The sequence below is a fragment of the Apodemus sylvaticus genome, chromosome 19 (genome assembly GCF_947179515.1).
Source record: "Apodemus sylvaticus chromosome 19, mApoSyl1.1, whole genome shotgun sequence".
Classification (NCBI taxonomy): Eukaryota; Metazoa; Chordata; class Mammalia; order Rodentia; family Muridae; genus Apodemus; species Apodemus sylvaticus.
The window spans coordinates 26,068,662-26,081,895 of NC_067490.1; the positions used below are offsets into that span (position 1 = coordinate 26,068,662).

At 52.7% G+C, this 13,234-nt stretch overlaps 1 protein-coding gene across 2 annotated transcripts; it reads right to left on the reverse strand.

The window, feature by feature from the left end:
- Window positions 1-2,901: 2,901 nt before the first annotated feature.
- Nodal (nodal growth differentiation factor) lies at window positions 2,902-11,169 on the reverse strand. 2 transcript variants are annotated; one of them, XM_052164130.1, is made up of 3 exons: window positions 11,118-11,169; window positions 4,293-5,008; window positions 2,902-3,706 (listed from the first exon to the last, which is right to left on the reverse strand). In XM_052164130.1, exons 2-3 carry the CDS (start codon window positions 4,800-4,802, stop codon window positions 3,554-3,556), a joined length of 663 nt encoding a protein of 220 aa, XP_052020090.1. In that variant the 5' UTR covers window positions 4,803-5,008; window positions 11,118-11,169; the 3' UTR covers window positions 2,902-3,553. The 2 variants fall into 2 exon arrangements, with proteins under 2 accessions (XP_052020090.1, XP_052020091.1); XM_052164131.1 differs by lacking the exon at window positions 11,118-11,169 and adding an exon at window positions 8,529-8,724.
- Window positions 11,170-13,234: the final 2,065 nt, after the last annotated feature.

Here is a 13,234-nt window from a genome sequence, read left to right on the forward strand (position 1 = left end):
AGGGCAGACTACCATGGAGACAGCCTGAAGTTGGTATGTTAATGTTTTTGTATTTGAGACAGGGTTTCACTGTAGCTTTTGGCTAGCCTAGAACTTATGGAGACCAGGCTGGCCTTGATCGGAAAAAGAGATCCACGCACCGCTGCCTCCCAAGTGCTAGGATTAATGGGGTGTGCTACCATGCCCAGCCTCTTGGAATATTGATTTTAAAAAAAAAAACTTCAGACATCATGTGTCTAATCCTAATTGTCAGGAGGCCAAGGCAGAAAACTGCTGCCAGTTAGGCCAGCCTAGACAAGTCACACAACAAAGCCACAAAAGTGTGCAGTGCACTGTTGCGGATTCTTCACATTTGGCCTGTCTTGGCCTGGAGTAGCCAGGCCGAATAGGTGTGCTGCCTTGTGTGTCTACCTGGATGGAGCACTGTCCTTGTCCCGCATGTGTAGGCACAGCTTGGCAGCACCCGAGGAAATGAGCCCTTCATTCAGTGCCAGTCCTGAAGCCCGGTGGCCTCTCCCTGCTCTTACTGTAGGGCTTAGAGTCTGGGCTGTTCTGCAGGAGCTGGCTTCCCGCTTCTCTTTCTGTGGACAGGTCCACAGAGAAACAAGGCCTACTGTATCAAGACAGTAGAGGAGCTGGAGAGATGGCTCAGCAGGTAAGAGCACTGGCTGCTCTTCCAGAGGTCCTGAGTTCAGTTCCCAGCAACCACATGGTGGCTCACAACCATCTGTCAAGGGATCAGACGCCCTCTTCTGGTGTGTCTGAAGATGGTGTGCTCACATATATAAAATAAATCATTTTTTAAAAGGCAGTGTAGAGGTCTGGTTGCTGGGCCAGCCCTAGTCCAGACCCGCTGTTGAGGAGCTGCGCTGTCCATGCCGTGATTCTTAGACCTTCTGACCTCTGTTCTCTTATCGGGATGAGGAAATCATTTTATAGGCTTTTCAATCGGGAGCATCTGTGCCAAGTGCCGGTACGACTGGTTCTTGTAAAAGAGCTCACGTGGTACACACTCCTGTCACTTGCTTAGCTAAAGCAGCATGTAACACTCTGGGTTCCAGGCCAGCCTGGGCTACATTGTGAGACTTCTCAAAACACTTTAAGCTCAGCTGGGTTTGAATCACCAGCCTGTGGAGAACCTCCATGCAGGTATAGGTGCTCAGGAATGGGATGTTCCTATTGTAATAAGGGTTTTGTTTTTTTTTAAATTAATTATAATAATAAATGTATATATACACATGCATACACACACACATACACTGTCACTGTCTTCAGACGCACCAGAAGAGGTCATCGGATCCCATTACAGATGTTTGTGAGCCACCCTGTGGTTGCTGGGATTTGAACTCAGGACCTCTGGAAGAGTAGTCAGTGCTCTTACCTGCTGAGCCATCTCTCCAGCCCCCTGTACAGGGGTTTTCAAGGTGGAGATAGCCCCAGGTTATAGTGCAGAGAGGGTCAGAGCTGTGTTTTCCCTCTCCTGGTTACTGTCTTTCTCACACACAGCCAGCCCCACCCACTGCCCACCAGGAAGGCAAGGCGGCTATTTCCTCTTAGCCCTGCTTGCAGTTGCAGAGCCCCAGACCTTCGCCTGGAGAGCACATTACTGAAGGCCGGCCCACATTCAGATAGGACAGTTCTCAGAGGCAGCCCTCTGGAATGTCCGAGGCCCTCAGCCAAGCCAGGGACCAGATCCAGAACCTTTGTTAGGAACGGATACCCAGATAGCCCTGGTCAGGGCCACACAGTGGTCCCGCAGCCAGCATGGTGACCGCAGTCAGCACGTGTAGGTGGTCAGTTTGTGGGCTCATCCCCCACTTGACATAGGGCAGTGCCTTGTCACCCGGGAGCTTTGTCCCAAGTTCACAGAACAGCCAACTGTAAACACTCCCATAAACTGAAGCCACAAATAGCTATGGCCTTTCACCCTGCCATCCGGCTGTGTAGGAACTAGAGGCACCTGCTTCCCAAAGCCCTGGGAGGCCACTTCCCTCCAAGAAATTAAACTCTATATAGTGGACCTGAGTCCTGGGCTTGGTGGAGGCGAGTAATCCCAGAGGCAAGCAAGAGAGAATCGCCTAGAGTTTGAAGCCAGTCTGGGCTGAAGATGTCCTGCCTCAGTACCCAAGGCAGAACCCTATAGTGAGTGAGCTCAGTGCTCTTGGCCTTAGCTTTCTTAATCCCAGGCGAGGCTGTAGCCAACCCAGTCTCTGCAGGGACCAGTTTCACTGCCTTGTTTCAACCAAGGCTGGAACAGAGTGAATGAGCCTTCTGGGAAGGGGTGGGAGGTTCCTGTGGACTTAAATCCCCCTCCCCCACCCCCTCCCCCCAAAGCAGCCCCCTCACCTTGCCAAAAGAACAGAGAGGTACTCAGATGTCTCAGTAGTAGAACTTCCCACCGCAAGCCAAATCTCCTGCTATGATGCCATGCATTCAGAAGTTGGAGTTAGAGCAGGGGCGGGGCCTGACAGGCCTCAACTTTAAGGCTTGAAAGACTCAGATGGGAGAAGGCCTGGAGGACGATCCAATTGAAGAGCTATGGCCCTCCCTTTCATGCAGCTTTTAGTTTGAGACAGGGTCTCACTATGTAGCTCTGATTGTCCTAGAACTTAGAGACCTGCTTGCTGCTGGGATTAAAGGTGTGCACCGCTACACACCTGGCTTCTTCATGCTGGGATTTAACCCAGGCGCCTACATATACTAAGCAAGTGTGTGCCACTGAGCCACACAGTCATTCCCAAGCTCTTAGAGCACATATATCTTACCAGGGGCGGCTAGGCAGGGTTTCTCACACCTCACGCAGCCTCTGCAAAAGCTACAACCACAACCCCATCCGCAGCTGAGTTGCAACCTCAGGACCCTAGAAACACATTGTGAGACGGAGATGAATTGTCACCGACTTTTAATAGACTTGGGTTGTGTCTGCCAAGCAGACGTCTGAGGGCTCTGGCTTCTGAAGTCCACCAGGGCCAGTCCCCTCTTGGACAAGTGCCCACCTCTCTGGTCAAAGGCACCAGCTGGCCCTGGAGAACTGGACAGTGGCTTTACTGTTTAGGCAACTCTATTAGAGATCAGAGAGCCCCTGACCAAGGCCACTATGTCACTGCCAGCCAGCCAGAAAGTAGTGGGGCTCCCCTAGCCATGCAGGAGGTAGGGAGAGCCAAATGGCTGTTTTTAATCTAATAAAATATATATCTTGAGGGAGGGGGAGCAGGTCACAGACCACTTTTGAGAATACAGGAAAGCTACAGATGGCCTTAAAAAATAAATACATATATATATACCCCAGCCTTTGCACACAGTTTCAAGCAGTTCATAAACCCTATTTCTAGGGAGCCCAGCCAGCAAGGCTTCCCCAGTTTGCCTCCCCACGGTAGCTGCTGGTTTGGCAGGTCTAAGAGCCCTGTCTGCACAGGGTGCGGGGCCTTCCTCTTTGGAGCAGCAGGCAGAATTCTTCATCCATTCCTGCTCCCTGAATAGACACAATGGAGTCTCCTCAGAGTTCATCGGCATTGTGGAGTGAGTGCAAGCCATTCAGCACGCCCTGACTCTGTCAGAGGCACCCACACTCCTCCACAATCATGTCCTTGTGATGCTCCAGGAGGACCCTGCCATTGTCGACGTAAAGCATGCTTAGTGGCTTGGTCTTCACGGGGGCACAGCAGGTGGAAGGAACCCGGTGGGGCTGGTAGCGTTTCAGCAGGCTCTGAAAGGGAGGAAGGAGGGTCCGTTTGCAATGTTGCTGGGGCAAAGGCACTATTTCTGGCTAAAGTGAAAAATTAGCTTCTGGTACAAAAATAGCAAATTATCTTCATAAATAGAATGCTGCATATGCAGCCAGCTCACAAACCCCACGCCATGCCTGTGAAACATGCTACTGGCCTCGAAAAAGACAGGTTCCAGAGAATAAGTAGCTTAATCGTCACAGTGATGAGTTGGATTGGGAAGACTTGCCTGGTCCAAATTCTGGCTGCTGGAGGACCCAAGGTCTTCGGTTCTATTCCCTCCCCATCACCCATTTATGGGAACGGGGAAAAGCTGGGATTGCAGCTGAATTGTTTGCCTAGCATGCACGAGGTCCTGGATTTGATCCCCAGTATTATAATAACGGGGTGTGGTAGTGCATGCCTGTGATCCCAGACTAGGGGCGCGAAGGCAAAAAGCATTAGGAGGGAGGAACGGAAGGAAGGAGGGAGGGAGAGGGAGAGGGAGAGGGAGAGGGAGAGAGAGAGAGAGAGAGAGCGCTCTCCCAAGGCTTGAGCCCATCCCCTGTCTGGCAGCCTGTATCATACCTGGATGTAGGCGTGGTTGGTAGGGTGAAACTCCTCCCCCACGGGGTTAGGACACTCCCCCTCACAGCGATAGGCGTTGTACTGCTTGGGGTAGATGATCCAGGAGCCCCAGCCAATCAGGTTGAAGTCCACTTGGAACTTAACCCTCCTACACAACTGGCTTCTGTCTGGCAAATGGTGTCGGCGTTGCCTTCTGCCCCATCCGCCCCTCTCTACAGACAGTTGTCCCTCCTGGGCCCGCCAGGAGCTCTCAGCTTCCCAGAGCAGGGTGGCGCCCCCCAGCTGCCTCTGCTCTTGAGGCGGGTTGGAGTAGAGCATGAGCACGTTGGTGCTGGCGCCGGGCCCGGGCGGGGCGTGGGGCTGATGCCAACACTTTCCTGCTTGACTGGACAGCCGCTTCTCCAGTGCCCTGGGGTCCTTTAGCCACTTGGAGAGTGGCTTGGTCACCTCCACGACTGTGCTGCCTGAGGCAAACGTGACCTGAGAAGGCATGACGGTGACCGTCTCCATCCAAACGCGCTCCAGACAGTCAGCCGGGTCCTGTTCTGGATCCAGCTTGGCCTGGTGAAAAATGTCAATGGTGAGTGAGCCCTCAGTGGGCACGTCCACAGGGCGGGGCAGCTGCAACCGGAGCTCCGCCCACACCAGATCCTCTTCTTGGCTCAAAAAGGAGAAGTCAAACGTGAAGGTCCAGTTCTGCCCAGTCACGTCCACGTCTGGGGAGAGAAAACGGTGAAAACAGTGTTAGCCACAGCTGGGCCAGCTGCCTGCCACCCACCTCTCACCCACCCCACTGGCTTGTGATATTATTGAGTCCATCAGATTTAGTTTGGCTTTTTGAAATGGTTTTATACTAACTGAGGCGGAATTGGAACCTGTTATGATTTATCCTGAACTGGATACTCATCCTGGACCTCATCCTCCTGTCTCAGCCTCTCAAGAGCTTGGATAGACCATATATATAATATATATATATTATATGTTCATATATGTATATGCATACACAGAGTATGTACACACATACACAAATGCATACACACACACACACTCAGAAATAGTCCATTTTAGAGCCGAAGGAAAATGGAGGCCTCCAAGGTACAAGGGCTTGTGTGTAAGACTCTGTCTTGAAAAGTAACCACAGGGGGTGAGAACGGAGCTCACTTGAGAGCACTTGCCTACAAGGCCCAGAGACCTGGATTTGATCCCCAGCACAGCATAAATTGTGGGCATGGTGGAGCAAGGGTGCAATCTCTACCCTCTGAGGTAGAATCAGAGGATCAAAAGCTCAGAGTCATCCTTAACTTCACTGAGGGTTCAAGGTCAACCTGGGCTAGAGATTGGGTGGGTTGGGTGACTGGGAGGGAGGGAAAGAGAGAGAGAAAGAGAGAAAGAGAGAGAGAGCGAGCTAGGAGTACACTGGCTTGACTGCAAAGTCCAAACCCCAAATCCCTCTTCTGTTCATCTGGACCCTGGGAAGTCAGAGAACAGCACAGAAGAACTGGATAGTGCCAGCTCAGGTGGCACACACCTTCGATCCCAGCACTTGGGAGTCAGAGGCAGGTGTATCTCTGTGAATTGGAGGCCAGCCTGGTCTACAGAGCAAGTTCCAGGGCAGCCAGGGCTACACAGAGAAACCCTGTCTCAAAAAACCAAAAGCAAGCAAAAAAAAGTGATCTTTCACTTTTTGCAAGCCTGCTTTCCTCTCCTTTGCATTACAGTCACGTGCAGTGGTGCAGGCCTTTAATTCCAGCACTTGGGATAACATAGAAACAGGAGGACCAGGAATTCAAGGCCAGCTTTGGGGACATTTGCTATGTGAGGCCAGAGCAAGCTACGGGAGTCTCTTTCATTAGAGATAAATAAATAAGACCAACCAATGACAAAGCAAGGACTCCCATGGGTGTAGTGAGTACCGGAGATATGGGATGCTCCAGTGTGACTTCCAGTTTTTAACCATCAGTCAGAGTATCTTTGGGCTGACATGAGCTCACCTCTGGCAGCTCCCCCTCTAAACCCCACTCCTCTGTCCCTCCACCTGTCTCTAATTGCCATTTCAACTAATTTCCACTTCCTTCCTCATTAGCAACATGGGAGGCAATAATCAGCCCTTTTGGATACTCTTCCCAAACACTCTACGTGCTAGGTGGGATACCTTCTTCTGCCCCCTGTCCCGGTAGCCTGTGAGTGATCTCCAAAAGGTCTCTCAGAGGCAGGTGTTACTGCTCCACAGCTAAAAGCAGCGGCCAGAGTCCCCCATGACCTGAGGAGTCCCAGGTTGACATTAGCCTGATGGTTTGCCTTCTCTGGGCTTCTAATAACTTGTGCTTCGACTAACTGAGATACTCAAATAGATGCTTTGCCCAGCACATCCAACGTAGTCAAAGCTGGCTGTTTCAAGCTTCCCCTCACCTGTGCCCAGAACTAAGAAATGAACCGTGGTAGCCAGGCACAACAAGTCCCTGGGCTGAGAGCAGTGACCCTGGTGAGCACACTCACCAGGGGCTGTGACAGCCAGTGCACAGGCAGGGCAGGAAGAAACTGCTTCCTCCCAGGCCACTCCCAGGGTTTCCTGGGATAGAAGGTCCAGATCCAGCTCTATCTAGTTCATGAAACAATTCATACCATAACCATAAACGGGATGGGCAGGCGGAAGGGGTTCACGGACACAGGAAAGCCCGACTGTGGATTGGCAAGAATCAGTTGCACGGTTTAGCCACTTTCAATTCTAAAGAGCTGCAACTCGGGCCATTTGCCCGCCCCTCCCTCAGCCCAGGAAGCAAGGGGCTAACATTCTGTCTTTGCCATTTTCTACTTCCCATAGGCCAAGGCTTGACAAGAACTGTCCCCCTGCCTCCCACACCCACGTACTGCCATTTGCACGAGTAAGCTGAACAAGTGGACCCAGATGGCTGACAGACCCCACCCCACGCCCGCTCTACTATGAAGTACTGGGGGAGAGGCCTGGGACACTGCTCTCTAGACTCCCTCCAGGCAGAGCCTTTTTGCTGAAATGGAGGCCGTTGACACCATTGGCAGATAGTTAAAACGCTAAGGCTGGTTGGGTATATTTAAACAAACCAGGAGACAGCAGTCCCCTGATTTACAAAAAAAGCAAACAAAAATCAAGGGTGATGTTGTGGTGCAGACTCAGGCGACTGCAAAACAAAATTTGATGGACCTCAACTGTTTTTCTGCATCCCAGATTGCCCCATCACCATACAACCAGAACTTTCTAGAAGGGAAGTTAACTGGAAAGGTATGTTTTTCTGGCTTTGCCTCTGTCCTGCCCTAGGTGGAGGGGCCTAGCATTCCACTAATTTCCCATTGCCTTGCCCTCCAGGGTGTCCTGTTCCGTGGTCCCCAGATGACCCTTCTGCAGAGGGTCATCTGCAGTCACTTCCCAGACGCCACAGGCAGGGACTAGGGGCTCCGCCTCCAGGTCGCGAGGGCCGGCGGGCGGCGGGTCAGACCGGATTAGGAGATGTGGATTGCGTCCGGGTCCCGCGGAGGGCCGTCTGGCCCCAGAGGACAGAGGAGCGGGCTGGCCAAGCTGGCCAAGGGGCGAGATGTTGATTGCTCCCGGGAAGGGAGTCCCCAGTCCGGACTCCTTCTCCTGGGCAGCCACCTGTCTGCCTACTCTGGTGAGCATCACTCACATCGCTGGGCCAACTACACACACGAACGCCTCGATCCAAATAGGTTCCGAGCCTGTGGTCACCCAAAACACCTGACACCGCCCAACCATGAGAGCCGCCAGAGTTCTGGACTTCCGACGCCCGATCTCTAATTTCGGATCTTGAGCCCTACTGGTTCTTGGTGTCATTTGCTGCAGGTGGCATAAAACCCAGTAACGACTTGTTTTACTGTGTACGCCCGTTTCTGTGCAGAGCGTTTCGGGGAGAGATGGGGCGTTGTCACCTAGTCCCCTCCATATGTCTATCAAGAAGGTCTTACGCTTTCTAAACAACAGATGGGCAAACTGAGGCTCGCAGGTGCTCAGCGGAGCGATCCGGCCCTCGCTCTACCCTTTTACCCATTACCCTTTGAGGTAGAACCCGCCCGAAAGGTGGTGGCCCCTGATTCCATTCCGACCGGGCCACCAGCTCTGTGCCCTGAGCCTACCCACAGTTAATTCCAGACTCTGGACGACTCTTGATGCCCAGTCCCCGCTACAACCATCGCGCGCCTCCCGGCCGTGCGCCCTTGGGTGCTGGCGAGGCCAGGCTTGCAGCCTACCTTGCGCCTGGAGACTGCGGATGATGTCCGCCCGAGGCAGGGGGTCTCGGTAGAGGCTCAACATGTACGCCAGAGGGGACGGCGACGAGGGCTGCCCCTGTGTCCACAGAGGCAAAGCGGCCGCGGTCGCGGCGCGCGGGTGGAGTAGGGCCCAGCAGGCTTGGAGAAGAAGAACCGGGAGGCTGTGGGCACTCATGATGAGCTGGTTGGACCCGCAAACAACGCCTGGGTCACTTATATCTGAGCCGCCGCCGCCCCGCCCCCTCCCTTCCTCCCTCCCGAGAGGCCTTAAGAACCTATAACCCCCCTGGAGGGGCAGGGCAGGGGAACCCCTGCTGGGGGAGGTGTGATGTGCTGAGAAAGACTACAGATAAAATGGAGGGGGGGGGTTGGATACAGAGACTGAGTCTAGGCTGCCCCGCACCTTGCCCCTCTACCTCGGAAAGTCTTCCTGCTGAGACAGAGCGGGCTAGTACCCGCTCCGAATTGAGCTTCGCTGAGGTGTGTTGGAGCCCTGGCTGGCTTCAACCCCAGAAACACAATAAAGGCTTCCGTTCCCTGCCTCTTCTGGGCCTCCGGCGGTTCTCTCTTTCCAGTTCATCCCAAAGCAGGTAGGGAGTGCTGGGATAGGGGGCAGTCCTCTCTTCTGGGTAGGACCAGGCCAGCCTGGGCTACAGCCTTCATTGGCTAGACCCGGTAAAGAACAAAGGTGAGCTCTAGGGGAGGGCCCTTGGTGACAATTGCTAGCTTCAAATACCAAAATGCCCTCCCGGGGAGCAAAGGGAATAATAGTTCGTGGAAGCTGAAGGCCCAGCTGTAGGTAGCCTAGGTGGCTTGGGGGTGACAGGCCCTTCCCTGCTTGCTATGGAAGTTTCTGAAGGTGGGGGGAAAAACAGCAGGTTCGCTGGCTGCCTCACCTGCCAGCGGGGCGGGGCCCTGGGAGCCCTTAGCCATGCTCTCCTGAGGCCTGCTGACCTTGTCTGCCCAAGATGGAATTCAGTGTCTTCGATTTTTCTCAAAGTAACTGTCTTCAGCCATATTTCTGGTTTGTGCGGAAACTCAGCGGAACAAATATGCCATAGGCTTTAGGCTTAGGGTAAGGGGTGGACATTCTTTTACACGGCGGAAAAGATTGAGTTCTTAGGAAGGGAGCCGTTAAGAAGAGAATTTGCAGGATGGAGAGATCCAGGGCTCGGTGTTTTCAAAAGACTAGGCGGGATTGAAATTACCTTTAAAGAAATGTAAATTCCTGCCCCAAAGTCCGCCCCTGTGTTTTCCTGCTCCACGGCCGGCCCCGCCCGCTGGCTTTCACCTTAGGTATTCCCCACCCCCACCCTGCTCTTTTCAAGCCTCCAACTAGTCCATTAGCAGCTGCCTATCATTTACTGAACACCTACTATGCGCTAGGTACTTTACACACTTGGGCGCTCTCACAGGTTGGGGGCGGGGGGGGGGGGCCGAGCAGGTGTTCGAAGGGGAGAGGAGCCACCCTGGGGCCTGTAGACCTGCGTGATCGTGTAGCTATTCTGAACAGCTGGAAGGAGCCTGGCGGCTGGAGACTGCAGGCGCCCTGCAGATCCTGATGACCTACCAGTTGGTTTATCCTGCCCTCCCATCCAAGACCATTGTCGAGTCCTAAGCACCCCACCTCGCCCCAAGCAGGGTCTTGTGTAGCTCAGGCTAGCCTTGAGCTCATTTTGTAGCTGAAGATGACCTCAAAATTTGATGGCTCCTCTTGCCTCACCTCCTAGGTACTCATTACTTAGTACCCTGATTTATGTGGTAGCGAGGATTGAACCCGTGGTCTCCTTCGTGCTAAGTAAAAACAATAGGAACTGAGCCCCAGCCCCAGCCCCAGCTTCACGGCCACAGTGCAGAGCACATGTGTGGACTTGCCCAAGGATGCTGTCCCCTGAGCTGTTTGTTAAGCTCCACACTTCCCTCCAGACTTCAGAAGTGGAATTTGGAGAGAGAACGTGGCTAATCTACATATTCATCGAGCACCCCAGGGGTTCTTATCCGAAGGCTTTGGAAACCTGGGTGGGCCAGGTTACAGTGCAGGATGTGTCCCCAGTAAAACAGCTGGCGAGATCTCCTCCTATGCACCTAAAGCTAAAGTGCTTGGCAGGCTCTGAACCCAATCCGTTCAATTCCAGTTGAAAGGATTAAACAAACATCTGGATGCTTACCTGTGTGGGGCAGAAGGAGATCCTGCCTTCTGCAGCAAACCCCTTCCCAGAGGCCAAGGCACCCGGTTCCCTAGCAGGACAACTCAAACAATGACAGCTTGCTAGGCATTGTGGGAGATGCTTTTGAGGCCAGACCTCTGAGAGACAGAGGCAGGAGGATCTCTGAGCTAGGAGGATCCCCGTGAGTTCAAGGCCAGCCTGATCCCACCTAGCAAGTTCCAGGGGTGAGTTGCAGGTGGTGTGCCAGGCCAGCCGGGCTACACGGTGAGATCTGGACTGATAGAACCATGAGCAGTGAGTATGGCCATGCAGAGGGATGCTGAAGAGATGGGAATTCTAAAAGCCAGGGTTGCCAGTCTCTGACCTCCTGGGAGGTCCAGGTGGCTGAGGGCAGACTTACCCACCAAGGGCTGAGAAGGAACGATAAAGGTGATGTCTCTACCTTCAGTTCCGGGCTAGAAGCTTCTTGAAATGAATATAGTTAAGTTTTCGGCATCCTGTGAGTCTTGCCCGGTGTGGCACATGGCAAGTGTAAGAACCGAGCGGAACATAATGCTAATAACAGTGGCTAATTGTGGAGAGACATGCGCACCGGCCATTCTGCTGAAAGCGTCCGTTGATTTCATCATCTACCCCATGTCCAAGACATCCGGAGCAGAGGAAGTGCTAGGAAGGAGAAATGCTGGGCTGGGGGCCCAGGAGACACTAGACACAGCCATCAGGAGGGAGAGGTAGGTCCGCCCATCCCCAAGGCCACGGTTCAACTCTTGGTGCTTCCCCATAAAAGGGAGCGGAGACTAGAAGAAGAAAGAGCTTGTGAGATGGCTCAGTGGATAGAAGGGGCTTGCAGCCAAAGATGGGGACCTGAGTTCGATCCCTGAGACCCATGTAGTGAGGGGGTGACTGAGTCCTGCAGCTTGTCCACGGACATGGCACAACACACGCAAATATACAAATACAGGTTTTATAAAGTTTTAATAAATTGGGGCCGGAACAGAAGGCATGGAGGCTGGGGAGATGGCTCAGCAGCTAAGAGCACTGACTGCTCTCCCAGAGGTCCTGAGGTCTGTTTCCAGCAACCACATGGTGGCTCACAACCATCTGTAATGGGATCTGATGCCCTCTTCTGCTGTGTCTGAGAACAATGACAGTATACTCACATGCATAAAATAAATAAATCTTTTTTTAAAAAAGTTAATTTTTTTTAAATAAATCAGTCTCTCTGTCTCTTTGTTCTCCTTTCTCTGTCTCTGCGTCTCTCTGTCTCTCTATCTGTGTCTCTGTCTGTCTGTCTGTCTCTTTTTAAGACAGGTTTTCTATCTCAGAATTCACTATGTAGACCAAGCTGGCCTTGAACTCAGAAAGATTCATTTATTTGCCTCTGCTTCTGCTTCTGCCCCTGCCTTTTAAGTGCATACCTCACCATGTCCAGCATTTGGGAGAAAAGAAAAAAAAGAAAAAGAAAACAAAACAAAATGTAGGCAATACTTAGAATCCCAGGAGATGGAGGCAGAAAAGTCAGTGCTTCCAGGCTATCCTCGGCTACATAGTAACCAAACTAAATGACATAAATGGGGTCCCATCTCAGAAAAAAAAATTTGTACAAATGTATCTTACAGGAGGAGTATTTTTTAGGCTTCCCAAGCCTTGCCCTCCTGTGACCTGGGCTGCAGACAGAGCTCCTTCCTTGTGTGTATTGGCCCCCAGCTGCACGGGGGTCTGGGCTTTCTCCCTGGACTGTCTGACAGAGCTCATTCCAGCCCCTGCATTCTCTTGTGCCACTGGAAGGGGCTCCAAGACTCTGCAGCCTCTTCAGGGACACAGGTCTGCGATCACATCAGCCTTCTCGGTTAATTAAGGACATTCGCTAGTTAGTCCCAGGGCTGTTTCCTGAAAGGCCAGAAGTGCTTTTTTCTCAGGCAGAGAGAGGGTGACACTTTCTCACTTCCCCAGACAGACTGACCTGAGAGATAACCCCTGAGGCCCACACAGCAGCTGGGGGAGTGGGGACAAAGCCTCTTGAGAGCACGCGAAGGCTTCCCCGCAGGCTTCTCTCTCTCTCTCTCTCTCTCTCTCTCTCTCTCTCTCTCTCTCTCTCCCCCCCCAACCTGCACATTAGTGTGGAGCCGGCTGACTGCTCTAGGGCTCTGAAGTCAGGCTTTAGAGAGCGAATCTGGATCCTCCTCTCAACCACCTCAATGTATTAAAAACACCCACAACACCGATTTATTTATTCAAGCATACGGACGGACCAGACATGCACCATAACCGTGACTGATGTGTGTGGTTTAGCAGAAAGTTCCTTTACCTGCTGAGCCTTCTTGCCAGATCCGTTTTGATGCTGCCGCTTGGGTGACTATAAAACGAAGATAAATAATAATGTCTAAATAACACAAGTGCTGTGGATAGCACGTGCAGGGAAACACGCCCCGTGCACGGCACCTGACAGTTCATTGAGTAAACCAGGTCTTGTCCTGATGCCACAGCCTGGTACCTCAGACGTGACTCTTAGGGAAT